Below are 21038 nucleotides of genomic sequence, written 5' to 3'. Positions count from 1 at the left end.
TATTTAATACATATATAATACTATACCTATCTTAAACTTTACAGGAAACTTTTAGGAGCTTTTATTTTGTGCTGCTCAGCAATCTCTTTATTTTCACATTTATTTATTTATTACTTTTATTATTTTTTAATTTTTTGAGACAGAGTCATACTCTGTCACCCAGGCTGGAGTACAGTGGTACGGTCTCAGCTCACTGCAACCTCCGCCTCCCGGGTTCAAGCAATTCTCCTGCCTCAGCCTCCCAAGTAGCTGGGATTATAGGCGCCTGCCACCACGCCCAGCTAATTTTTTTTGTATTTTTAGTAGTTAAATACAAAACCATGTTGGCCAGGCTGGTCTCAAACTCCTGACCTCATGATCCGCCCGCCTCAGCCTCCCAAAGCACTGGGATTACAGGTGTGAGCCACCGCACCCGGCCTATTTATTCATTTATTTATTGGCATGAAGTCTCCCTCTGTCGCCCAGGCTGGGGTGCAGTGGTATAATCTCAGTAAACTGCAACATCTGCCTCCTAGGTTCAAGCGATTCTTCTGCCTCAGTCTTCCGAGTAGCTGAGATTACAGGTGTCCACCACCATGCCCAGCTAGTTTTTATATTTTTAGGAGAGACGGGTTTCACCATGTTGGCCAGGCTGGTCTCGAACTCCTGACCTCAGGTGAACCACCTGCCTCGGCCTCCCAAAGTGCTGAGATTACAAGAGTAACTCACTGAGCCTGGCACTCTTTCATTTTCATATGATTTGTTTTTTCTTCTGTTAAATTCAAGAAAAAAGTCAAGCATAGTAATACCTTATACTTCATTTATTAACATATGTAATTAGAATCCCTTTTAAGTAAAAGTCTCTTTCTCACCCCTTAATCTACATAGAGAGATGACTGAAATTCTCTGTGAGTTAACATGGTTTATTCCCAGGTGGCAAAATTTTGAATGATTTGTTGTTTTCTTCTTTGTACATTTCCACAAGTCTTTGATTTCTTAATAATGTGCATATATCATTTTTATTAAAAGGTCTTTAAAAATGTAAATAGCCATGAAAGGTATTTTTAAAACCCATAAAACAAGTGTGTCAACACGTAGACTTTTCTGGTGGGAGCAAGACAATAAGAGGAAAGGGAGGTGGCTTCCAAAGCCTCACCCATCTCCTCTAAGCTGCTCCTCGGGGACTGTGGGCAGCCACTGCCCCTCCAGAGCTATTTATGCTAAGGTCTATGGTTGAGGGCTGTGCCTCTCCTAACTCTACATCTCCAGATTCTGATCCTTCAAAATGCAAAATACTTAATTTCATTATTTTCCTTACCAAACACTTATATGGCACTTAAAATGTGGCAAGCACTGTTATAAGTGCTTTACAAATATTAACTCATGTAATCTTCATAATAATTCAGTGAGGTAGGTGCTATGATTATGCACCTTTTACAGAAACTAAGGCACAGGGAGGTGAAATACCTTTGTTGATAACGTGAATACCCTCTTTGTAAACTACCAAGGATGACATTATCTTCTGGGTAACCTGCATGCCACTTTTTCACTCAGCTGTTTAATCGATATTTGCTGGGCACTTACTGGCCACCCTTTGAGATGCTAATTCATAGGCGGCAATCAGCAATGGAAACTGATAACAGTTTAAAAATAAGTAGACAAACAGGAGAGAAGGGAGAACCAGGTGGTGAATATCCAGGATATTCTCTGTACTTCCCTGCACGTTCCTCTGACCCCATGTGTTGGAATGGCCATATAGCTATAGGACATTTCTGATCTGTGCCTCAAAATCAGAATAATAAGTCGTATTAGTGCTGCAAACTGCTGGCCCACAGCATCCAGTCTCTGCAGGGTTTCAGTACTACCTTTGTGTTAAATCCACAGTGTTTTTTTCTAAAAATCAAAATCATGTTTATTCCACCATTACCTAGATACAAACATAAAGTAGCTATAAACTTCTAATGTTTATAATACCAATGAATCAGAGCCAAAGATATGACAAAAACCTTCACTACTTCATAAGGAACAAGATTCAAATCAACATTAGTTCATGTCACACACACAAAAATTATGAAACACTTTGAAATGGCCAGAAAAAGATTACTGGGTGTCCTGTCTAGTACACGTTTCCAGGTTTTCTCTGCTTTTTATTGTCTTTGACAATACAAAATTTTACAAATTCGTAAGCTGAGGAAAATTGATAGTAATGAAAATTTTTGTCTATAAAATACAAATGCACGGTGTCATACAGTGTCCAGCAGAGACAGTGGATTACAGCTCTGTGGATATTGACCAGTTTAATGCTTATATGTAAATACATTTCAGCATTCCTGCTTGCTTTATGTATTTTATCTCTCTTTTATCTTATCTTGTTGAGACAGGGTCTTGCTGTGTCACCCAGGCTGGAGTGCAGTGGTGCAATCATGGCTCAGTGCAACCTCTACCTCCTGGGCTCAAATGATCCTCCTACCTCAGCCTCCCAAGTAACCGGGATTACAGGCGTGAGCCACTGTGTCTGGCCTGAAGAAAGGAATTTTTAACTTTTAATTTTAACTACTTTAAATTTAAAAACTGATGTTTGATTCAGCGATTTGAAAACAGTATATTTGGAACCACTTGGATATGAGAATCTGCTTTTTAACCATACATTGATGAAATCTAAATAGAGAACAAGCATTTCCGATGACAGGTACTCTCTCAGATTGAAATGCACTGCAATTGTATACACACCGGATTTCAAAGTCTTTGCAAAAAAGAATGTAACATATCACATTAATTTTTTAATTGACTGATTACATGTTGAGTATTGATTGGTTACATGTTGAAATGATATTTCGGGTATAATAAAGTGGCGTCAGGGAAAAATATTTTTCCTAAATAGGAAAAATAAATGGGTAAAATGTACTATCAAAATCAATTTTACATTTCTTTTTGTTTTTATTTATTTATTATTTATTCTTGAGACGGAGTCTAGCTCTGTCGCCCAGGCTGGAGTGCAGTGGCGAGATCTCGGCTCACTGCAACCTCCGCCTCCTGGGTTCAAGCGATTCTCCTGCCTCAGCCTCCAAGTAGCTGGGATTACAGGAGCGTGCCACCACGCCCAGCTAATTTTTCTTTTCTTTTCTTTTCTTTTCTTTTCTTTCTTTTCTTTTTAGTAGACAGCGGGTCTCGCCATTTTGGCCAGGTTGGTCTCGAACTACTGAACTCAAGTGATCTGCCCGCCTCGGCCTCCCAGTGTTGGGAATACAGGCGTGAGCCACCGCCCCCGGCCTTCTTTTTGGTTTTAAACGTGGTATTGACATTTTAAGATGATATCTGCGACTCGCATCACTGGGACAAGCGACTCTGGGTCATGAATTCTCCCATTCCTCATTTACTCTGCAGCACCGGGTGGCTGTGAACCCTGCTCTTCTGCTTGGGTTTCTGCATCACCAGCAGCTTCTTTCCTTCCCAGGTGTCGCCGCCTGCTTTCTGCAGCCGCTTCCCAGGAGGGGTTCCGAAGTTCTGGGCAGCCAGAGCCCCGGAGGCCTTACAGGAGCGGCCTGGCAATTCTCGCCGCCGGCCGCCAGAGGAAGCTGCTTCGCTGCTGTCGTTGCCGAGCAACTCGTAGCCCGGAAGCAATACCCCGTCCGGCTCGGTTCTGCGGCGGCCGCACTCCGGGAGACTTCCGGCGGCGGGGCGGGCGCTGGGTCTTGGCTAACTGGCTTCGGAAGCGGCGGCGGCGCGATGACCACGCTACGGGCCTTCACCTGCGACGACCTGTTCCGCTTCAACAACATGTGAGTGACACGCGCCTAGGGCCAGCCGCTCGTGGTCCGGCCCTGCCACCTCCGGCCCCACCACCTCCAGCCCCGCCAGCTCCGGCCCCAGCCGCACCCTCCCGGCCGAACCCCAAGCCCGGGCGGGGACCCGCGAGAACCACCCCCGCCGGCCGACGTGGGCGCCTCCCTGGGGCCACAGGGTCCAGGGACAGGTGGGCCTGGAGTCGACGCACGCCGGCCTTGGCGACCTTGGCCAAGGTGCTCAAACTTTGTCTCTGGACCCTGCTAGCTCGCGGGTTCTGGGGCAGCGCTGGGGCCGCCGCTCGTGGTCGCTGTCAGGAGGCACTGGGGTGATGGGGCGAGCTGGGGCGCGGCCTCGAGCCCACCACCTGGGCTCCTCGCCCTGCCCCACTGCTTGCTGGCTCGTGGCCGGGCCGCGCCTCTTCTGGGTAGTGGGCACCGCCGAAGGCCCGGCCGCAGAGGGGGCTTGCGAGGATCGGAAGCTGGTCAGCAGCTGTTGGGATGTGTACATGGTGAAGCCCACCTGGTGGCCGTGGTTAAATTGTATCTAAATGAAATAACACCGATCACTGTGTTCCCGGCAGCGGATGCTGTCTCAGTCATGGTTACTGTTTGCAAGTTTAGTTACTGTAGCTGCGCACCCGGGTGTAGACACCTTTCCTCTGTGAGGAGTCAGGGCATATCTTAGGGGAGGCTCGCTGTGCCCAGAGCCCTGGATGCAGTCTCTTTGGATTCGAGTTAAGGCCAGACCTCTGATTTGCGGGTACCTTTTTTTTTTTTTAATAAAATGTTTTATTATGAAGATTCCCACACATTTAGAAAAGTTGGGGATTTTGCTACACTGATCTCTCTCCTGCCTATCTATGAGTCCTAGATCCACTTTAAAAAACAACAGGGCGGTATGTGAAAACTAAGGACCAAGTGGTTCTGATTCAGTGTCGGGAAGATAGAAAGCACTATGGGATGAGATGGCTGGGAACATTTCAAAGAGAGGGTGAGCCTTGAAGGATGGGTGACACATTGGTAAATAAGGAAGAAGGAAGTTCCAGAGAAGGAGCGGGGCATGAAAGTGGGGACACTTGAAGTGCGGTTAGACAACTGGGGTCAGTGCGAATCTAGTGGCTTTCTGTCCCTGAGCAGTCGTGGAGAAATGGGTGAAACAGGAGGGGTTTCGACCTGATCCTGTGAAAAGAATTTTCTGTTGGGCCAGTCTGGTCTAAGCTTCATAGCTGCGGTGACTTGTGTTGAACTCATTGTTCCCTGCACTGTTCTGAGTGCCCACATAATAATCCAGTTAATCCTCACAATTCTTTGAGGTGCTGTCATCCCCATTTTGTGTATGAGTAAACCAAGGCATGGCAAGCACAAGTGAATTGGCCCAGGTGGGGATGAGTAAAGCAAGGAATTTCATCCAAGGAGATTGGTTCTGGAGCAGTGGTTCTAAAAGATGTGGTCCCCGATCACAGGGACCATGTTAGAAACGCACATTCCGTTTGCGATCCACTGCTCTGGAGTGGGTCTTAACCCACCTGGAGCCTCTGGAGAGGCTCACCCCTCTTTGAAATGTTCCCAACCATCTCATCCCATAGTCCTTTCTATCCTCCTGACACTTGAATCGGAACCACTTGGTTCTTAGTTTTCACATACTGCCCTATTGTTTTTCAAAATGAATCTAGGATTGATAGATGGGCAGAGAGAGATGATGAAGCCAGTGTAGCAAAATGTTCACTGTGGATTCTAGGTGATGGATTCAAATTCTTAACCACTGAGCTCTGTGGGCTGTCATGTGATGAGAGCAGGTAAACTGGGCAGGTAAGCCATTCAGGAGGCTTTGGCAGTGGCCCAGAGATGATGACTTGGCAGAGGCTTCAGTTTGGAAGGTGCAGCATGGGAGGTGACAGGATGCCTTGAAGCTTCAAGAAAAGTTAAGCCTTATGGGGAATCAGTTTTACCTGAAGATCTAGGAAAGGACAACTGTTTTACATGGAAATGAATAGAAAGGAAATAACACAGGAACACTTACAAGAAAATATTAGATTTCAGAGAATCACGTGGCCTCTTCAGAATGTGCCAGTAGGGGAGCTCCATTTATTCCCCATTTTCTTTTATTTTTTGAGACAGGGTCTCGCTCTGTCACCCAGATGGGAGTGCAGTGGCACAATCATAGGTCGCTTTAGTCTCAAGCTCCCAGGCCCAGGCAATCCTCCTGCCTCAGCCTCCCGAGTAGTTGGGACTACAGGCATGTGCTGCCACACCCCACTAATTTTAAAAAATTTTTTGTAGAGACAGGGTCTTGTTTTATTGCCCAGGCTGGTCTGGAACTCCCAGGCTCAAGTGATTCTCCCACCTTATCCTCCCAAAGTGCTGGAATTACAGGTGTGAGCCACCACACCTGGTTCCCCGTTTTTTCTATTTACTTGCCTCTTTGATTAGGGCATTTTGGTAGAAAACTGAGAATGACTCATATTAGATGTTGCAGTCGGAATCGAAAGAATCCGTGGATGTACAACACTGCAATTAATTTAACACATATTTTATTCTTGGAAAAATATTTGAGTGCCTACTGTGTGCCAGTTCTAGAGACACAGCAATGAGCAAGACATAACCAAAAAGATGCCTTTATAGAATGTACATTTTCCCCTCTAAACACCTTAATGGATCATAAAGTAGCGCTGACTTCATAGAACACCTGAAACAATTTTAGGGACCCCCTCAAATCCTGACCCACACCTTGGGAATCACTGCTCTAACACAGTGCGGGGAGTCATGTGGAGCTTAGTGTTCAGTTACACAGGAAAATAGAAGCAGGGAAGGAAAGCTAGAAGTGAGTGGGGATTCAGCTTTAGTGTGGGGGGTCAGGGAGAGTGCCCTTGAAGAAAGACCTGGGGAAGTTAGGAATGAGTTACATGAATACTGGGGGGCAGGGGAGCTTCCAAATAGAGGGAACAGTAAGTGAAGACACCCCTGTTTCAAATAGGAGGCAGGCCATGTGGCTGGAACAGAGTGAGCGTGGGAGGGTAAGGGGATGATAGCAGAGAGTCAGAAGGGCAGGACTTGGAGAGGCCATCATAAGACCTGAGCTTCTCTGCCAAGGACACCAAGAAACCCAGGTGGAGGGGCCAGGAAGGCATCTGGGCATGGACGTCTCAAGATTAGGTCTGGGCTAAAGATGGAAATGTGGGGGTCAACACAAGTGTAGAAAAAAGAGGCTGTAAGATGGCGCCGTAGGGCATCAAGTGTTCAAGTAAAGGAGACCACGTGGCTCAGTGAGGTGAGAGGAAAACCCCATGGTCTCAGAAGCTGAGTGAAGACAGCGTTTCAGGCTGTCTCAGCAGTGGGAAGCTGTTCAAGAGCAGCTGATGGCTCAGTGCACATCATATTTATATGTTTCTTCCAGGAAAGAGAAATTGAAGATGCAGATGCAGGAGGGAAAGAATTGCAGGAGGAGGGTCCCGAGTACTGAGGGGGTCTCTCGCCAGCACTCCGTGCCTGGTGACGGGAAAGCAAGTAGCATATGGGTGCAGATGCCTGTGTGTGTGGGTTCGGTGGGGGGACTTTGGTGAAGCCTTCTTCTTCCTGTTCTTTTCCTCGTGATGGAATAGGAAGCCCCTGAGATGGCGGGGCTGGAGGTGGGGGTGCGGGTGGGCAGACAAGAGGACATGAAGCAGTTGTTGAGAAGTGTGGGAGTGACTCCCTGCACTGTATTACAGCAGTGATTCTCAAGGTGTGGGCCAGGGTTTGGGGGTCCCCAAGATTGTTTCAGATATTCTGTGAGGTCAGAGCTATCTTCATGATGTATTAAGAAGGTTTTTTGCCTTTTCCACTGTCATTCCCTCACAGGTACACAGTGGAGCTTCCCAAGGTGTGATCTTTCAGCAGCAAGCATAACAAATGCTTGAGAATCCGGTTGTCTTTTAAGCAAGACGTTGCAGAATTGTTAAAACAATGCCATTGTTGTCACTGGATTTTGTTTCTTGTTTTCGGAAGTATAGTGATTTTTTGGTAAAGTTATTTGTGTTAACGTGTAATTGATTTATTATTTTTGAGTGAATATTAAAAAGTTTTAAATATCAGTAGATTACCCATATAAACAAAAGTTCTTTGGGGTCCTCAGTAACTTTTTAGTGTGAAGGAGTTCTGAAACCAAAAAGTTTAGGAACTGCTGGACTACAGAATATGATATGACTAGCATCGCTGTGGGTCTCAAAGGAGAATTTGACTAGAAATTGGAGGAGAACAATCGAAAAGTAGCTGGTTTTGAGCCTGACAAAATAACGGCTCCACTGATTGAATAGGGAAGTGAGGGGACGAAGGAGGTGGGTTTTCAGAATGCAGATTCGGGAATGGTGTGCTGGGATGTGCTGGTTGAAGCGCCCACAGCAGCAGAGCCAGGTTGGGAGGCATCCACCAAGAACACGTGATTGAACACATAGGAATGGGGATGGTGGGGACAGGGAGGTGGGAGTGTAGAATAGGAGTGGGGAGCAAAAACCGAGTGGTGGGAGTGACCACATTTACAGGGTAGAATAAAGGAGCAATTGTCAGGGAAGACCCAGACACAGGCAGGGAGGATCCATGGGGTTAGATGCTGTAGTGGGCGAGTTTGACCTTCCGTCTCTGCGAGCTACATCCCTAGTTGATCCCCAGTTCCATTAGCAATTTATTGCCACTTAGAAAATGCGAGATGTAGATTTATTAACTTAAATTTTAAAGAAGCAAGTAGCAGTTAAATGAAAAAATGTATAAACACCCTAATAGTTGCTGTGACAGCTTATTATGGCTATTAGGTAGATTAAATCATCTTCCTCAGCCCTAAAGTTGGCCTTAAAATTGTTGATGAAACATGGTTTGTTTTCCTTGTGGCGTTATTATTGTTAGCTTTAGCAGGCTTATTTCAACTGGTTATTGTAAACGCTGCTTACTATTGACATTTCTCTTGTTTCTTTCAGTAACTTGGATCCGCTTACAGAAACTGTATCCTTTTTTACAAAAAAAAAAAAAAAAGGTTGAATGAAGATTTACTGAGAATAAAGAAAATAGAGAAATGAAAGGAAACACAGAGGAGTACTGAAAAATTTAAAAACTTGTAGGTCAGGAAACATCATAAGCAACACTGAAAGCAATTTTTAAAAATGACACTGAGAACGAGAGTTGTCTTAGATCTGCTGACAAACTGTTAATATAGTAGAAATTTGTAACATCCCAGCTCCCCTGCCAACCTCACCCCTCAGGAGTCAGCATAGCTATATTCACCAGAAAGCACAGTGACTTCCGCAAGGTGGCTTCATCTCTTTAGTGTGAACAAAGTCTGGAGATAAGCAGTCCCAGGCAGGTGATGCTTCCATGAAGACACCAGCAGCCAGGCTCTCTGCAGGTTAAGCACTCTACAGAGTGGCTGTAATCTTGTTCCAGATGCTGCCAGAGCAAACAGCATCACAGCCATGTTTCCGGCAGCAGAATCAACAGAGGGGGAGGTGAGGGTGTTCTTCCCTTTTAAGAGTACCTTTGAGCCTGGAATCCCAGCACTTTGGGAGGCCAAGGCAGGCAGATCACGAGGTCAGGCGTGCAAGACCAGCCTGGCCAACATGGTGAAACCCCGTCCGTCTCTAATAAAAATACAAGAATTAGCCAGGCATGGTGGTGCACTCCGTAATCCCAGCTACTCAGGAGGCCGAGGCAGGAGAATTGCTTGAACCAGGACCCGGGAGGCGGAGGTTGCAGTGACCGGAGATCACGCCACTGTACTCCAGCCTGGGCTACAGAGCGAGACTCCATCTCAAAAAAAAAAAAAAGAGTACCTTTGGGAAATGCCGCACAGCCCTGCTCTGTCTCCTTGACCAGCACCTGTTTCATGTTCCACCTGTCTACTGAATCCTATCTAGAGTCCAGAAATGTGCCCCGCTTTATAAATTGGGACTTGTTACTAAAGTGAATAAAGGATTTGAGGTAACAATGAGCAGTGTCTATTATTGTCCTAAAGGAAAAATGGGGCAAAGATGTGAAGATAGGGTACTCTGGTTATGCTGTTGTAACAGATAACCCCACATCTCTAGTGGCTTGCAACACAAAGTTCGGATTCTGGGTTATGTTCCATGTCTACTATAGGTGGGTAGGAGGGTTCTGCTAACCGGTAATTTATCAAAAGAGGGCATATAGGAGCTTAAAGAAGGTATTAGGAGTTCAGTCTCATTGGTCAAAAGACATGTAAACTAAAACCAAAATGAGATGCCATATTTTAGGTATCAGCTAAGATTTAAAAAAATGATACACCTCAGTGCTGATGATGGTGAGGTGAGAGGAACATTCTCATAAATTGCTAGTGACAATGTAAGTTGCTATTATCTTTCCGGAAGGCACTTTGGAAACAGTAATTCCATTTTCTGAAAGCCAAAAATAAGAAGAAATAGAGGCAGTTTGTCAGTGGTTGACAAAAGGCCCATAGGCCAAATCTGGCCCACTGCCTGTTTTGTAAATAAAATGTTATTGGGACACCATGCTCATTAATTTATATTTTTTTTCTGTGGCTTTTGCAGTTTGAGTAGTTCCAGCAGGGACTGTATGGCCCACAAAGCCTAGGATGTTTACTATTTGGCCTTTTACAGAAAAAGTTTGCTAACCCCTGAGTTATACCATTACAAAAATTATTTATTGCAGGAGAGTTACTAAGCATTTGGAGTAAGATTCACACACAACAATCAGGAGATGGTGAAGTAAATTAAGCTGTACTGAAGAAGGATTTCAGACATTTTTTTGGGAAACTGGAAATGACCCAGGTGTCCATTGTCAGGATACAGGCTATTTAAGGTGTCTCTTCACATAAGGAAATACTATACAGCAGTAAAAATTACTTACAGGTACAGGCAGGCAGCAGTACTACATATCAGAAACAAAACTGAATGGGAAAAGCAAAAAATCTCCACAGTGTTCATCTGGACTTTTAAAATTATGACTAATGATATCACCACTTAAAAAAAAGATTTTTGAAGAATTTTGAATGACAAAAATTTGGAAGAATTTTAGGATGCAAATTGGTTTATATGGTGTGCTTCCAGTGACATTTAAAATGTACAATGAAAGTCCCATAATCCAGGTGAGCCTATATTTGAAAGTAACCTGTTGGGTCCTAGAGGTCGATGGGAGGGAGGGGTGTCTGGGACTCCTCCGTTAGCCACAGGAGAGATGGTTGTGGTGTATGTCAGAGGCTGGCTGGCAGGAAGACTGGCTGGCCTGCCATGTTAAGGGTTGTATTTGAAGGGTATTCAAAATAATGATGGTCCTTCACAGGAGATTTTGAAGAATTTCACACTGAACAGGTTTTCCAGGAACTTAAAAATATATTTCTGTATGATTGATGGTGTCCTCTGATAAATTGCATCAGAAAGTTTATACTAACAAGAAATATATTTTCATCCATTAAAGTACAGAGTAAAAAGAAGAGAAATGTAGGAATGATTACATGTCAGTAAGGACATCCCAAGGTTGAAGAGTTAAGTCATGAGCAAATTATTCAGGCATTTACTGTTAACATAGTTGATTCCTTAAGTCAGCTTTTATCTGCATTACTAGAAATGCAGGATTTGAATCAGTGGAGAGGAAAAACTGGGTAATTAAGTTGGCTCTGGAAGGACTTAGGTTGTAAAGTTATTTTACAGTCTCATAGCTGAAGTCAAAGTAGGAACTAGCCATTAATTTTTCAGTGCAATTATGCAACCATCAATGTATTGAGCATCTACTGTGTACCAGGCACCAGGGATAGAGGGAACATGACATTCATAGACTAAGAGGAGGCAGACCGCTAACAGATAATATCAGGTGATAAATGGAGAGATTTAGATATGGTATGGTCAGTAGGGAAGTAGACTGTAGAACTTCGGGGTCCTGATTCTCTGCTTTCTATTAGACAGTGCTATCACCATTCCACACTTGAGGCTGTATGTCCAGGCAATTTTGTTAAAAATCAATGATAACCTAAATGTTTCATGTAATGGTATGTATGATTATAGAACTCATATAGAGCTGGGGATAAAGTAACAGTATACTTTGTAAAGGAAACTTTTTTTTACAATATCTCTTAATGAAGAACTTTTTACTGTCCATTACTTTTCACACTCCTTAACAGGACTCTAGTATGGGATTCCTTTCTACTTACAGTACCTCGCCCACTGGCCAGAGTATTTCATAGTTGCAGAGGCACCTGGTGGAGAATTAATGGGTTATAGTAAGTATAATACCACTAATATTTTGTGGAGTAGGTAAATATTTTAATACAGATTTCAACCAATTGCTTTAGACTGCAGAATTGGAATATAATCGTGATGCTTGTAATTTTATTTCCTCTTCAACAATTCAACAACTTACTGATCTCTTCTCTGTTTTGGGCATTGTGCTAGGCCCAGGCGATAACGGCAGTGAACCAGACAGACATGGTCTTAGTCTTCTTAAATCTTTCATTCTAATAGAAAAAAAAAAAATCTTTCATTCTAATAAAAAAAAAAAAAATCTTTCATTCTAAGGCCAGGTGCAGTGGCTCACGCCTGTAATCCCAGCACTTTGGAAGGCTGAGGTAGGCGGATCCTTTGAGGTCAGGAGTTCGAGATCGGCCTGACCAAATGGTGAAAGCTCGCCTCTACTAAAAATACAAAAAATTAGCTGGGCGTGGTGTCACACGCCTGTAATCTCAGCTACTCAGGAGGCTGAGGCAGGAGAATCACTTGAACCCCGGAGGCAGAGCTTGCAGTGAGCTGAGATCATTCCACTGCACTCCAGCCTGGGTGACACAGCGAGACTCCATCTCTAAAAAAAAAATCTTTCTTTCTATACTTTTGTTAAAATTCTACATGGTTTATTTAGTATATAATGCAGGCATCATAGCATCCTCATTGAGTTAGCATTACTAACAAAACCTTTAGTTCTGAACTATATATGTATATCCACATGTACCCACATATATCCACACCCATATGAAATGTAGCTATTTGAAAAAATACATACTCTGGTTCTTTTTTCAAAATTAGTTGTGTTTTTAAGTATATCATTCTTTTTTGTTCTAATTCTGATTTTAGAACTACATATAGTATTACATTTACAAGTGAATTTCAAATAAAAGCACTGTTAGCTGGATGACCTCAGGTGGTACTTAAAAACTTCGTTATCAGTTTCCTTTGTAATAAAAATGTACCGAACAGTAATTGTATATTTATGTGTAAATCAGTGTCTAGTTACTGAATGTGATTTTTGTTGTTGTTGGCAGTTATGGGTAAAGCAGAAGGCTCAGTAGCCAGGGAAGAATGGCACGGGCACGTCACAGCTCTGTCTGTTGCCCCAGAATTTCGACGCCTTGGTTTGGCTGCTAAACTTATGGAGTTACTAGAGGAGATTTCAGAAAGGTGAGATTCAGTTTTTCAAATACACTTAGGGATTTGTGGACCCCTAACCATTTTTTTCCCCTTCGGGCTGAATAACTGTCATGCTTTACAGTTTACAGGAATTTCATGTTCCTCCATCTCCAATAGTCCTTACAACAATTCTGTCACATAGTCAAAGTGATAATTGTTTCTATTTTGCCAATGAGGAAATTAAGGCAAAGTATTGCAGTGACCCGCTGTAGGCCTATAAGCCGAGGAATTGGTGGAATCAGTTCCAAAGGCTAGCTCTCGACGTTTCTCTTAGTGTTCCTGCCACTGTGGCACACACTCCTAATATCTGTTAACATTGCCTTGGCATCTGAATAAATTTTTAACAGTGCTTCTTGGCCAAAAGAAAATAGTTCAGTTTTAAGCAGTTATATTCTAACTGTTTAATAAGTATTTATAGCCTAACAACTAATAGCCATTTAGAAAAAAAAAATGAAGAAATATTTTTATTTCATTCTTAAATAACTATGGCTAGCTACTAATGAGATGTGTATACCTGTTGGACGTTAGATGACTTGACACAACCACCTGCATTCCTGTTTCCCATTGGTTTTCTTTTTTTTTTTTTTTTTTTTTTTTGAGACGGAGTCTTGCTCTGTCACCCAGGCTGGAGTGCAATGGCACAATCTTGGCTCACTGCAAGCTCCGCCTCCTGGGTTCATGCTATTCTCCTGCCTCAGCCTCCCGAGTAGCTGGGACTATAGGCGCTTGCCACTATGCCAGCTAATTTTTTGTATTCTTTAGTAGAGACGGGGTTTCACTGTGTTAGCCAGCATGGTCTCGATCTCCTGACCTCCTAATCTGCCTGTCTCAGCCTCCTAAAGTGCTGGGATTACAGGCGTGAGCCACTGTGCCTGGCCCTAATATTTTTTTTAATCACAGCAACTGCCAGAAACTCAGCTTCATAGAAATATTATGTCATTAAGAGGAATGTAGTATGATCTAATGTCGAACTTGTGAACTACTTCAAACTAGTTTCCCAATATCTGACGTGTAAGGTTTTGCTGTTTTTCCTGAACATTCGAAATATCCTTTGGTGGCTGTATGAGTTTGGGACACTTTAGGGCACCTAAGTGCACAGTTCGCGAACTGCCAGCATGGCATCTTTTTTTTTTTTTTTTTAAGAGACATGTTGTATATATCAAACCTCTTCATTGTCGTGTAATACAATAAATAGAAGAGAAAGCCCCTCCTTGTATCTTCATTCTAGAAGAGAGAGGTGTGTATAAGCTTGACCTGTTGTCAAGCTGCCATTTCTTTCTCCACTGTAATTTCCTAAAAGTGTGGTAGGAAAGAGAATAGTTGCTGAGGGTTCTTGAGCTTAATTTCCACTTAATTATTAGATTTAATAAAGGCAAGTTTTAAAGAAGTAACTGTGGCCTGACAAAGGCTTCAAGCCAAATTAGAGGCAAAAGGAGCTCAAACTCCTTCAGAGAAGAGAAGAAGTTGTGTTAGCTGAAAAAGAAGAGTGCTAATCTTTAAGATTTTTTTCAAGTTCTCCCTAGACCAAACAAAGAAGGGAAGAAAATTTTTAGCATGATTATAGTTTATACACATTTATTAATGGCATTATGTTGAAAAAAAAGTATTTGGCATTATTGTATAGTGAACAGGGAGTTAGAAAGTGGGTTGTTCAATGAGAACACATGGACACAGGGAGGGGAACATCATACACTGAGGCCTGTCGGGGGTGGGGGTCTAAGGGAGGGATAGAATTATAAATACCTAATGATGTAGATGACAAGTTGATGGGTACAGCAAACCACCATGGCATGTGTATACCTATGTAACAAACCTGCACATTCTGCACGTGTATCCCAGAACTTAAAGTATAATAAAAGAAAGTGGGTTGTAACTAGCTATGACCTTCCACATATAATTTAAGGTATTTATATGATAGATTCTCTCTCTGAGTAGAAAACCACTATGCTCTCTTCCCTTCCAGTTTCTAAGCCTTCGTTATTTGAGACTAGTTGCTAAGATTTAAGTAATCTTTATTTGTAGGGGTTTGTATACATATATACATACATAATATATATACACATGCTTGTATACATTATATGCTTATATACATGTATACATAGTGTATACAATGTATACATTAAAAATAGAAACCAAACAAGTAGAGGAGAAGAAAAATTGAATGATAGAAATCAACCCCAAAGAAGAGAAAAAGGAAACTAAACCGGCAAAACAAAATGCATGAAATAAAATGGTAGCTAAGAATCCAAATACTGTCAGTAATTACAACAGTAAATGTTAATGGCCTTAGGACTTTATTTATTATTATTTTTTGAGACGGGGTCTCGCTCTGTTGCTCAGGCTGGAGTGCAGTGGCATGATGTCGGCTCACTGCAACCTCCGCCTCCCAGGCTCAAACAATTTTCCTGCCTCACCCTCCGAGTAGCTGGGATTACAGGCACCCACCACCACGTCCTGCCGGCTATGATGACTCTATTTAAAAGACAAAGGCCATCTGTATTGTTTACAGGAAATATGTGTAAAATATATTAAAATATTTTTAATACAGAAAGATTGAAAGTAAATTTTTTTTTATTATTATACTTTAAGTTCTAGGGTACATGTGCATAACGTGCAGGTTTGAAAGTAAATTTTTAAATTACCTTGCAAATTCTAACCAGAAGGAAGTTAGAATACTTATTAATAGTAGTTAAATTATAGTTGAATAATTATTACCAGTGTAAAAAAGGGTCATTGCATATTGATAAAATATTTAATCAAGGAAGTAACAAGACTGGGAGTGGTGGCTCATGACTGTAATCCCAGCACTTTGGGAGGCCAAGACAGGTGATCACTTGAAGTCAGGAGTTCCAGACCAGTCTGGCCAACATGGTGAAATCCTGTCTCGACTAAAAATACAAAAATTAGCCAGGCGTGGTGGCACGTGACTGTAATCCCAGCTACTTGGGAGGCTGAGGCCAGAAAATTGCTTGAACCTGGGAGGCAAAGGTTACCGTGAGCCAAGATCATGCCATCACACTCTAGCCTGTGCAACAAGCAAGACTCCATCTCAAAAAAAAAAAAAAAATAGCGGTTTAAAATGATATATACCCAGTGACAATATTTCAAAGTAAAAATGCACAAATTGACAAAACTACAAGGAGAAATAGACAAATTATTATTATAATGTGAGATTGAGACACGCTTTTTTTCCTGATAGAACAATGAGATAGAAATTTGTCAAGCCTATAGAACAAGAATCAGCAATTTTCTTCTGGGTCAGATAGTAAATATTCAGGCATTACAGGCCACCTAAAGTCTTGGTTACATAGTTTTTTGTTTGTTTGTTATTTAACAACCATTGCAAAAACCATTCTTAGCTTGAAGGCAGTAGCAAAATAGGTTGTGAGCCAACCCCTGCCCTAAAGAATTTCAATCAGTAGCCCAAAATCTTTTCACGAAGAAAGCTGTGGCTTCTCTGGCCAATTTTACCAAACATTTAAGAAATAACAACTGAAAGGTCACTTTTACAGAAACTATATTGCACAAGCTAAAAAAGGGAACATTCCTCAACTTATTTTTTAAGGCGAGGATAACTCTGATAACAATACTTGACAAAATATGGAAAAGGAAAATTTGAGGAAGATCTCACTCAGATGCAAAATCCCGGAAAAATACTTAGCAAAATGGATTTGGCACTACATAAATAGGATGACACATCAGAAACAAGGTGGTTTCAACTTTACACTAAAGGAGAACACTGGTTATTTTAGAAAGTGCAGCAAACTTGATAAAATCCAATATTCTTTCCTGATAAAAACTGTTAGCAAACTAGGAAATAGAAAGGGGGAACTTCCTTAACCTGAAAAATATCTACAAGAAATCTGTAGTAAATATATTTAGTAGTGATACATTGAATGCTTTCCTTTTGAAATCAGGGACAAGTTAGTCCCTCTTCAGTAATTTACTAGAAATTATAGACAGTGCAGGAAAGCAGGAAACAATAAACAATAGGAGGATTGAGAGGAAACAAAACTTATTTTGCACAGATACGATTATACAAATATAAAATCCATAAGAATCTATATTTAGAATTAATAAAAGGTAGGCAAAGTTGTTGGATATAAAGTCAGTATAAAAAGCAATTGTATTTACATATGAGAGGAAACAAAACTTATTTTGCACAGATATTATACAAATATAAAATCCACAAGAATCTAGAAATAAATGTTTAGAATTAAAGGTAGGCAAGGTTGTTGGATATAAAGTCAGTATAAAAAATCAATGGTATTTATATATTTACAAACAGTAAAATTTAGAAAAGATGCCATAGCATGAAAAAATATTAAATACTTAAGAATCTAGCAAGTGCTATGCAAGACCTCTGACATTTTAAAAACTTTTTTGAGAGATATTAAAGTAGCCCTGATAAGTGGAGTGATAAACTATCACTGGATTAGAGGATACAGTAAAACAGGTAATTGACCACAGTTCCAATGTAACTGCAGTCAAAATCCCAAGTATTTTTTATAGTACTTGTTAAGCTGACTCTGAAACATATAGAGGAATAGAAAGAGCAAAAAAGAGACAAGATATTCTTGAATAGCAGCAAAATGGGTGATGTGCCCCCTCCAGGTATCAGACTGTAAAGAGTGAGACTGTATCTTAGTGCTGTAGTTATCTAGACCAGTGCTACAGAATTTGAGAAACAGACCCGAGAATATATGGACTTTAACATACCGCAAAGGAGGCACTGCACATCAGTAGTATGAAGATAGACTTTTCAGTAAAGGTGGTTGGACAATTGGATGTCCCTATGGGAAAAAAAAATTTCCCAGATTACCACTATTCCATACACAAATCAACTCCAGATTTATTAAAAACCTAGATGTGAAAGTAAAGCTAAGAAGTCTTTTGAATTGAATATGGCAGAGTGTCTCTGTGGCCTTAGTGTAGGGCTTTTTAAAAAGGCCATCATATATTCAGCTTCACTGAAGTGAAGTAACTTTTTTTATCAAAAGATACCATAAAGATAATGACAAGACAAACCACAAACTGGAAAAAGATATTTGCAAAGACATTACACAGTACTGAATATTCACAATACATAGAGAACTGTAGCGGGGGAAAAACTGTGTGAAAGATTTAAGTACTGTACAGAAGGAGAAATCTAAATGGCCAACCAACAGAAATATATTCAACATCGTTAGTAATTGCAAATACAAACTAAAATCTGAGATATAGTTACACTGTAAGATTGGCAAAAATAAAAACATCTGATGCACCAAGCCTTGCTGCTGTGGAATGGAGGCTTACTCACTTCTGTGCGAGAGTGAGTTGGTACAAGCCAGTTGGGAAAACAGTTTGGCATTAACTAATGAAGATGTGCCCTGTGACACAACAGTGAGACTCCTAGCTATAGACCTTACATGAGACACTCAACAGAAGTATTCATAGGAGCATCGTTTGTAACAGTAAAAGCCAGAAATGTGTATCAACAGGACCGTGAATGACTTGTGGTGCACAAGCCCAGCCACTCTTGAAGCTTTTACAATGTTAGTTGACTGAGAGAAGCAAAAGACAAAAGAATATATGATTCCATGTATGTAAACTTCATCAACAGGAGAAACTGTAATAAGTGGTGAATTTATAGAACAAATGCCTTGAGTTTATCTTTTAAGAAAACGTGTTGCAGCTTTTGAAATGCTAGTATGCATATAGTCATCTTATACTGCAAAGTAATTGTCATAAATCCTAAGTAATACAAATTTCTATTACCATGTAATCGGCTACAAAGTCCTATTACTACCATTCTGAGTAGTAGTCAGAGCAAGGTAAAAACACATGTTTTAAAAAAATATGTATCTATTACTTTCTAGGGTGTTTCACATTCTAACATTTTCCTTTTTTTTTTTTTTAAAGAAAGGGTGGATTTTTTGTCGATCTCTTTGTAAGAGTATCTAACCAAGTTGCAGTTAACATGTACAAGCAGTTGGGCTACAGTGTATATAGGACGGTCATAGAGTACTATTCGGCCAGCAACGGGGAGCCTGATGAGGACGCTTATGGTAAGCTCCCTTCCATGGCAGTATCCTCAAGAAGAAGTCGAAACAGTTACATTCATTCTACAGATTGTAGTCTTTGATTATTTTAATAAATGTAGAAGAATCATATTTGACTTTAATATTAAATCTCCCTCAACCTACCTTTATGAACCTATTAGTAATAATTAACTTACCTATTAACTAGCCAATGGTTAATTTCTGTACATTACTGTTTTACTATGTTACATACATATTATTTTAATAACAAGAAAGAACGTGTATTGTGAGCTGAATCCTGGGTGAGGTTTGGTTAGCATCTGGTATACTTGGCAGTTGGGCGACTTATTTATAAATACATTTTGCTTAGAATCTGGTGGAAGTAGGGGTAGGGGATAAAACCTCTTATGGGAACTTTATCTATACACTTTACATTTGATAGAATATGTTATTTGAGTGTTTATATTAAACTTTGCTTCTTTACAGATATGAGGAAAGCACTTTCCAGGGACACTGAGAAGAAATCCATCATACCATTACCTCATCCTGTGAGGCCTGAAGACATTGAATAACCCTGGGCAGTGGTTCTTAGGCAGATACTCTAGATACTTTATGGACAATATTATTTTCATTGGATGATTCTGGAGCTCTATTAGGAGAAAAGTAATCATTTTAAGTCTTAAAGACTTCAAGAGTGCTCGCTTCGGCAGCACATATACTAAAATTGGAACGATACAGAGAAGATTAGCATGGCCCCTGCGCAAGGATGACACGAAAATTTGTGAAGCGTTCCATATTTAAAAAAAAAAAAAAAAAAAAAAAGACTTCAAGAAAATACAGGTTATCAATTTATTTAAAATCTCATTGTTTCCAGTTAGCAATGTCATACCTATTAAAGCTGTTCACTAACAAAATTCAATCAAAAAGGCAGCTAGGTCAGAAGGAAACATCCCACTCTCATGGTTCATAATACTCACTGTATGTATGCTAGTGAAAAGATTTGCTTCAGTCTCCTCCTAAATTCTGTGCCTGAGAACCACTGCTGCATATATTTGTTTTTAAATTTTGTATTGAACTGTTAATTGAAGCTTTAAAAGCATATATGAAATGTATAAATCTAAGATGTATAATAAAATACATTGTTGACCCTATGAATGTTTTCTGAAGTTTGTTAGTCATTTGTAAAACTAAATCAGATTGTAATCCCAGTACTTTGGGAGGCCAAGGTGGGCTGATTGCTTGAGGTCAGGAGTTCGAGACCAGCCTGGCCAAAATTTATACTAAAAATACCATCTATACTAAAAAATACAAAAATTAGCTGGGCATCCGAGCTATGCAGAAGCTGAAGCACAAGAATTGTTTGAACCCTGGAGATGGAGGTTGCAGTGAGCTGAGATTGTCCCACTGCATTCCAGCTCAGGCAACAGAGTGAGACCCTGCCTCAAAAAAAAAAAAAGAAAAAACAAATCAGGATTGTGAAAGGTCATCATCCAGGATATGTTTTTTCCATTAAATTGTGACTTCCATACATAATATTTTAAAAATGCACATCTGAAGCAATCACTGCCCAGCACACTTAAGAAGCTCCCTTCTTATCGTGTAGTAAATTCTTCCCAGTCACCTGCATTCATACTGTTACACTGTTAGTCCTAGATCTTTTCTCCTCTTCACAATGCTTTACTTAAATGCTGCCTTTCTAAAACACCAAAAAAACAAAAACTGTTGAGGTTATTTTTTTTTTTTAGAGAGGAAAAAGAACATAATTCGTAAAGAAAGGTCATATAACTATAGCATAGGCCAACCATGTATTTTATGTGTAGTGTCATCCTCTGTAATATGTGAAAATATCCAGTTAGTGAAAG

The 21038-nt window shown here is 40.9% G+C and overlaps 1 protein-coding gene and 1 non-coding gene across 4 annotated transcripts; both read left to right on the top strand.

Annotated features, from left to right (window-relative positions):
* Nucleotides 1–3630: 3630 nt before the first annotated feature.
* NAA20 (N-alpha-acetyltransferase 20, NatB catalytic subunit) lies at nucleotides 3631–20327 on the top strand. Of its 3 annotated transcripts, none has more exons than XM_045362416.2 (6): nucleotides 3631–3758; nucleotides 8711–8735; nucleotides 11889–11979; nucleotides 13012–13147; nucleotides 19058–19203; nucleotides 19663–20327. In XM_045362416.2, exons 1-6 carry the CDS (start codon nucleotides 3706–3708, stop codon nucleotides 19746–19748), a joined length of 537 nt encoding a protein of 178 aa, XP_045218351.1. In that variant the 5' UTR covers nucleotides 3631–3705; the 3' UTR covers nucleotides 19749–20327. The 3 variants fall into 3 exon arrangements, with proteins under 3 accessions (XP_045218351.1, XP_073860768.1, XP_005568288.1); XM_074004667.1 differs by having other exon boundaries at nucleotides 3631–3998; XM_005568231.4 differs by lacking the exon at nucleotides 19058–19203.
* On the top strand, nucleotides 19871–19977 carry LOC123567401 (U6 spliceosomal RNA). The gene has a single exon (XR_006690310.2). It is a non-coding gene; the product is annotated as a U6 spliceosomal RNA (small nuclear RNA).
* Nucleotides 20328–21038: the final 711 nt, after the last annotated feature.

Source organism: Macaca fascicularis, chromosome 10 (assembly GCF_037993035.2).
Source record: "Macaca fascicularis isolate 582-1 chromosome 10, T2T-MFA8v1.1".
NCBI lineage: Eukaryota > Metazoa > Chordata > Mammalia > Primates > Cercopithecidae > Macaca > Macaca fascicularis.
This window is presented reverse-complemented; position numbering and strand designations above follow the sequence as displayed.

Excerpts from the sequence above, each read along its gene's own strand:
- NAA20 (XM_045362416.2), top strand. The coding sequence starts at position 3,706 with ATGACCACGCTACGGGCCTTCACCTGCGACGACCTGTTCCGCTTCAAC. Across the intron at positions 8,736-11,888 it reads TGGATCCGCTTACAGAAACT|TATGGGATTCCTTTCTACTT; the intron begins GTATCCTTTTTT and ends ACAGGACTCTAG. Across the intron at positions 19,204-19,662 it reads GCCTGATGAGGACGCTTATG|ATATGAGGAAAGCACTTTCC; the intron begins GTAAGCTCCCTT and ends GCTTCTTTACAG.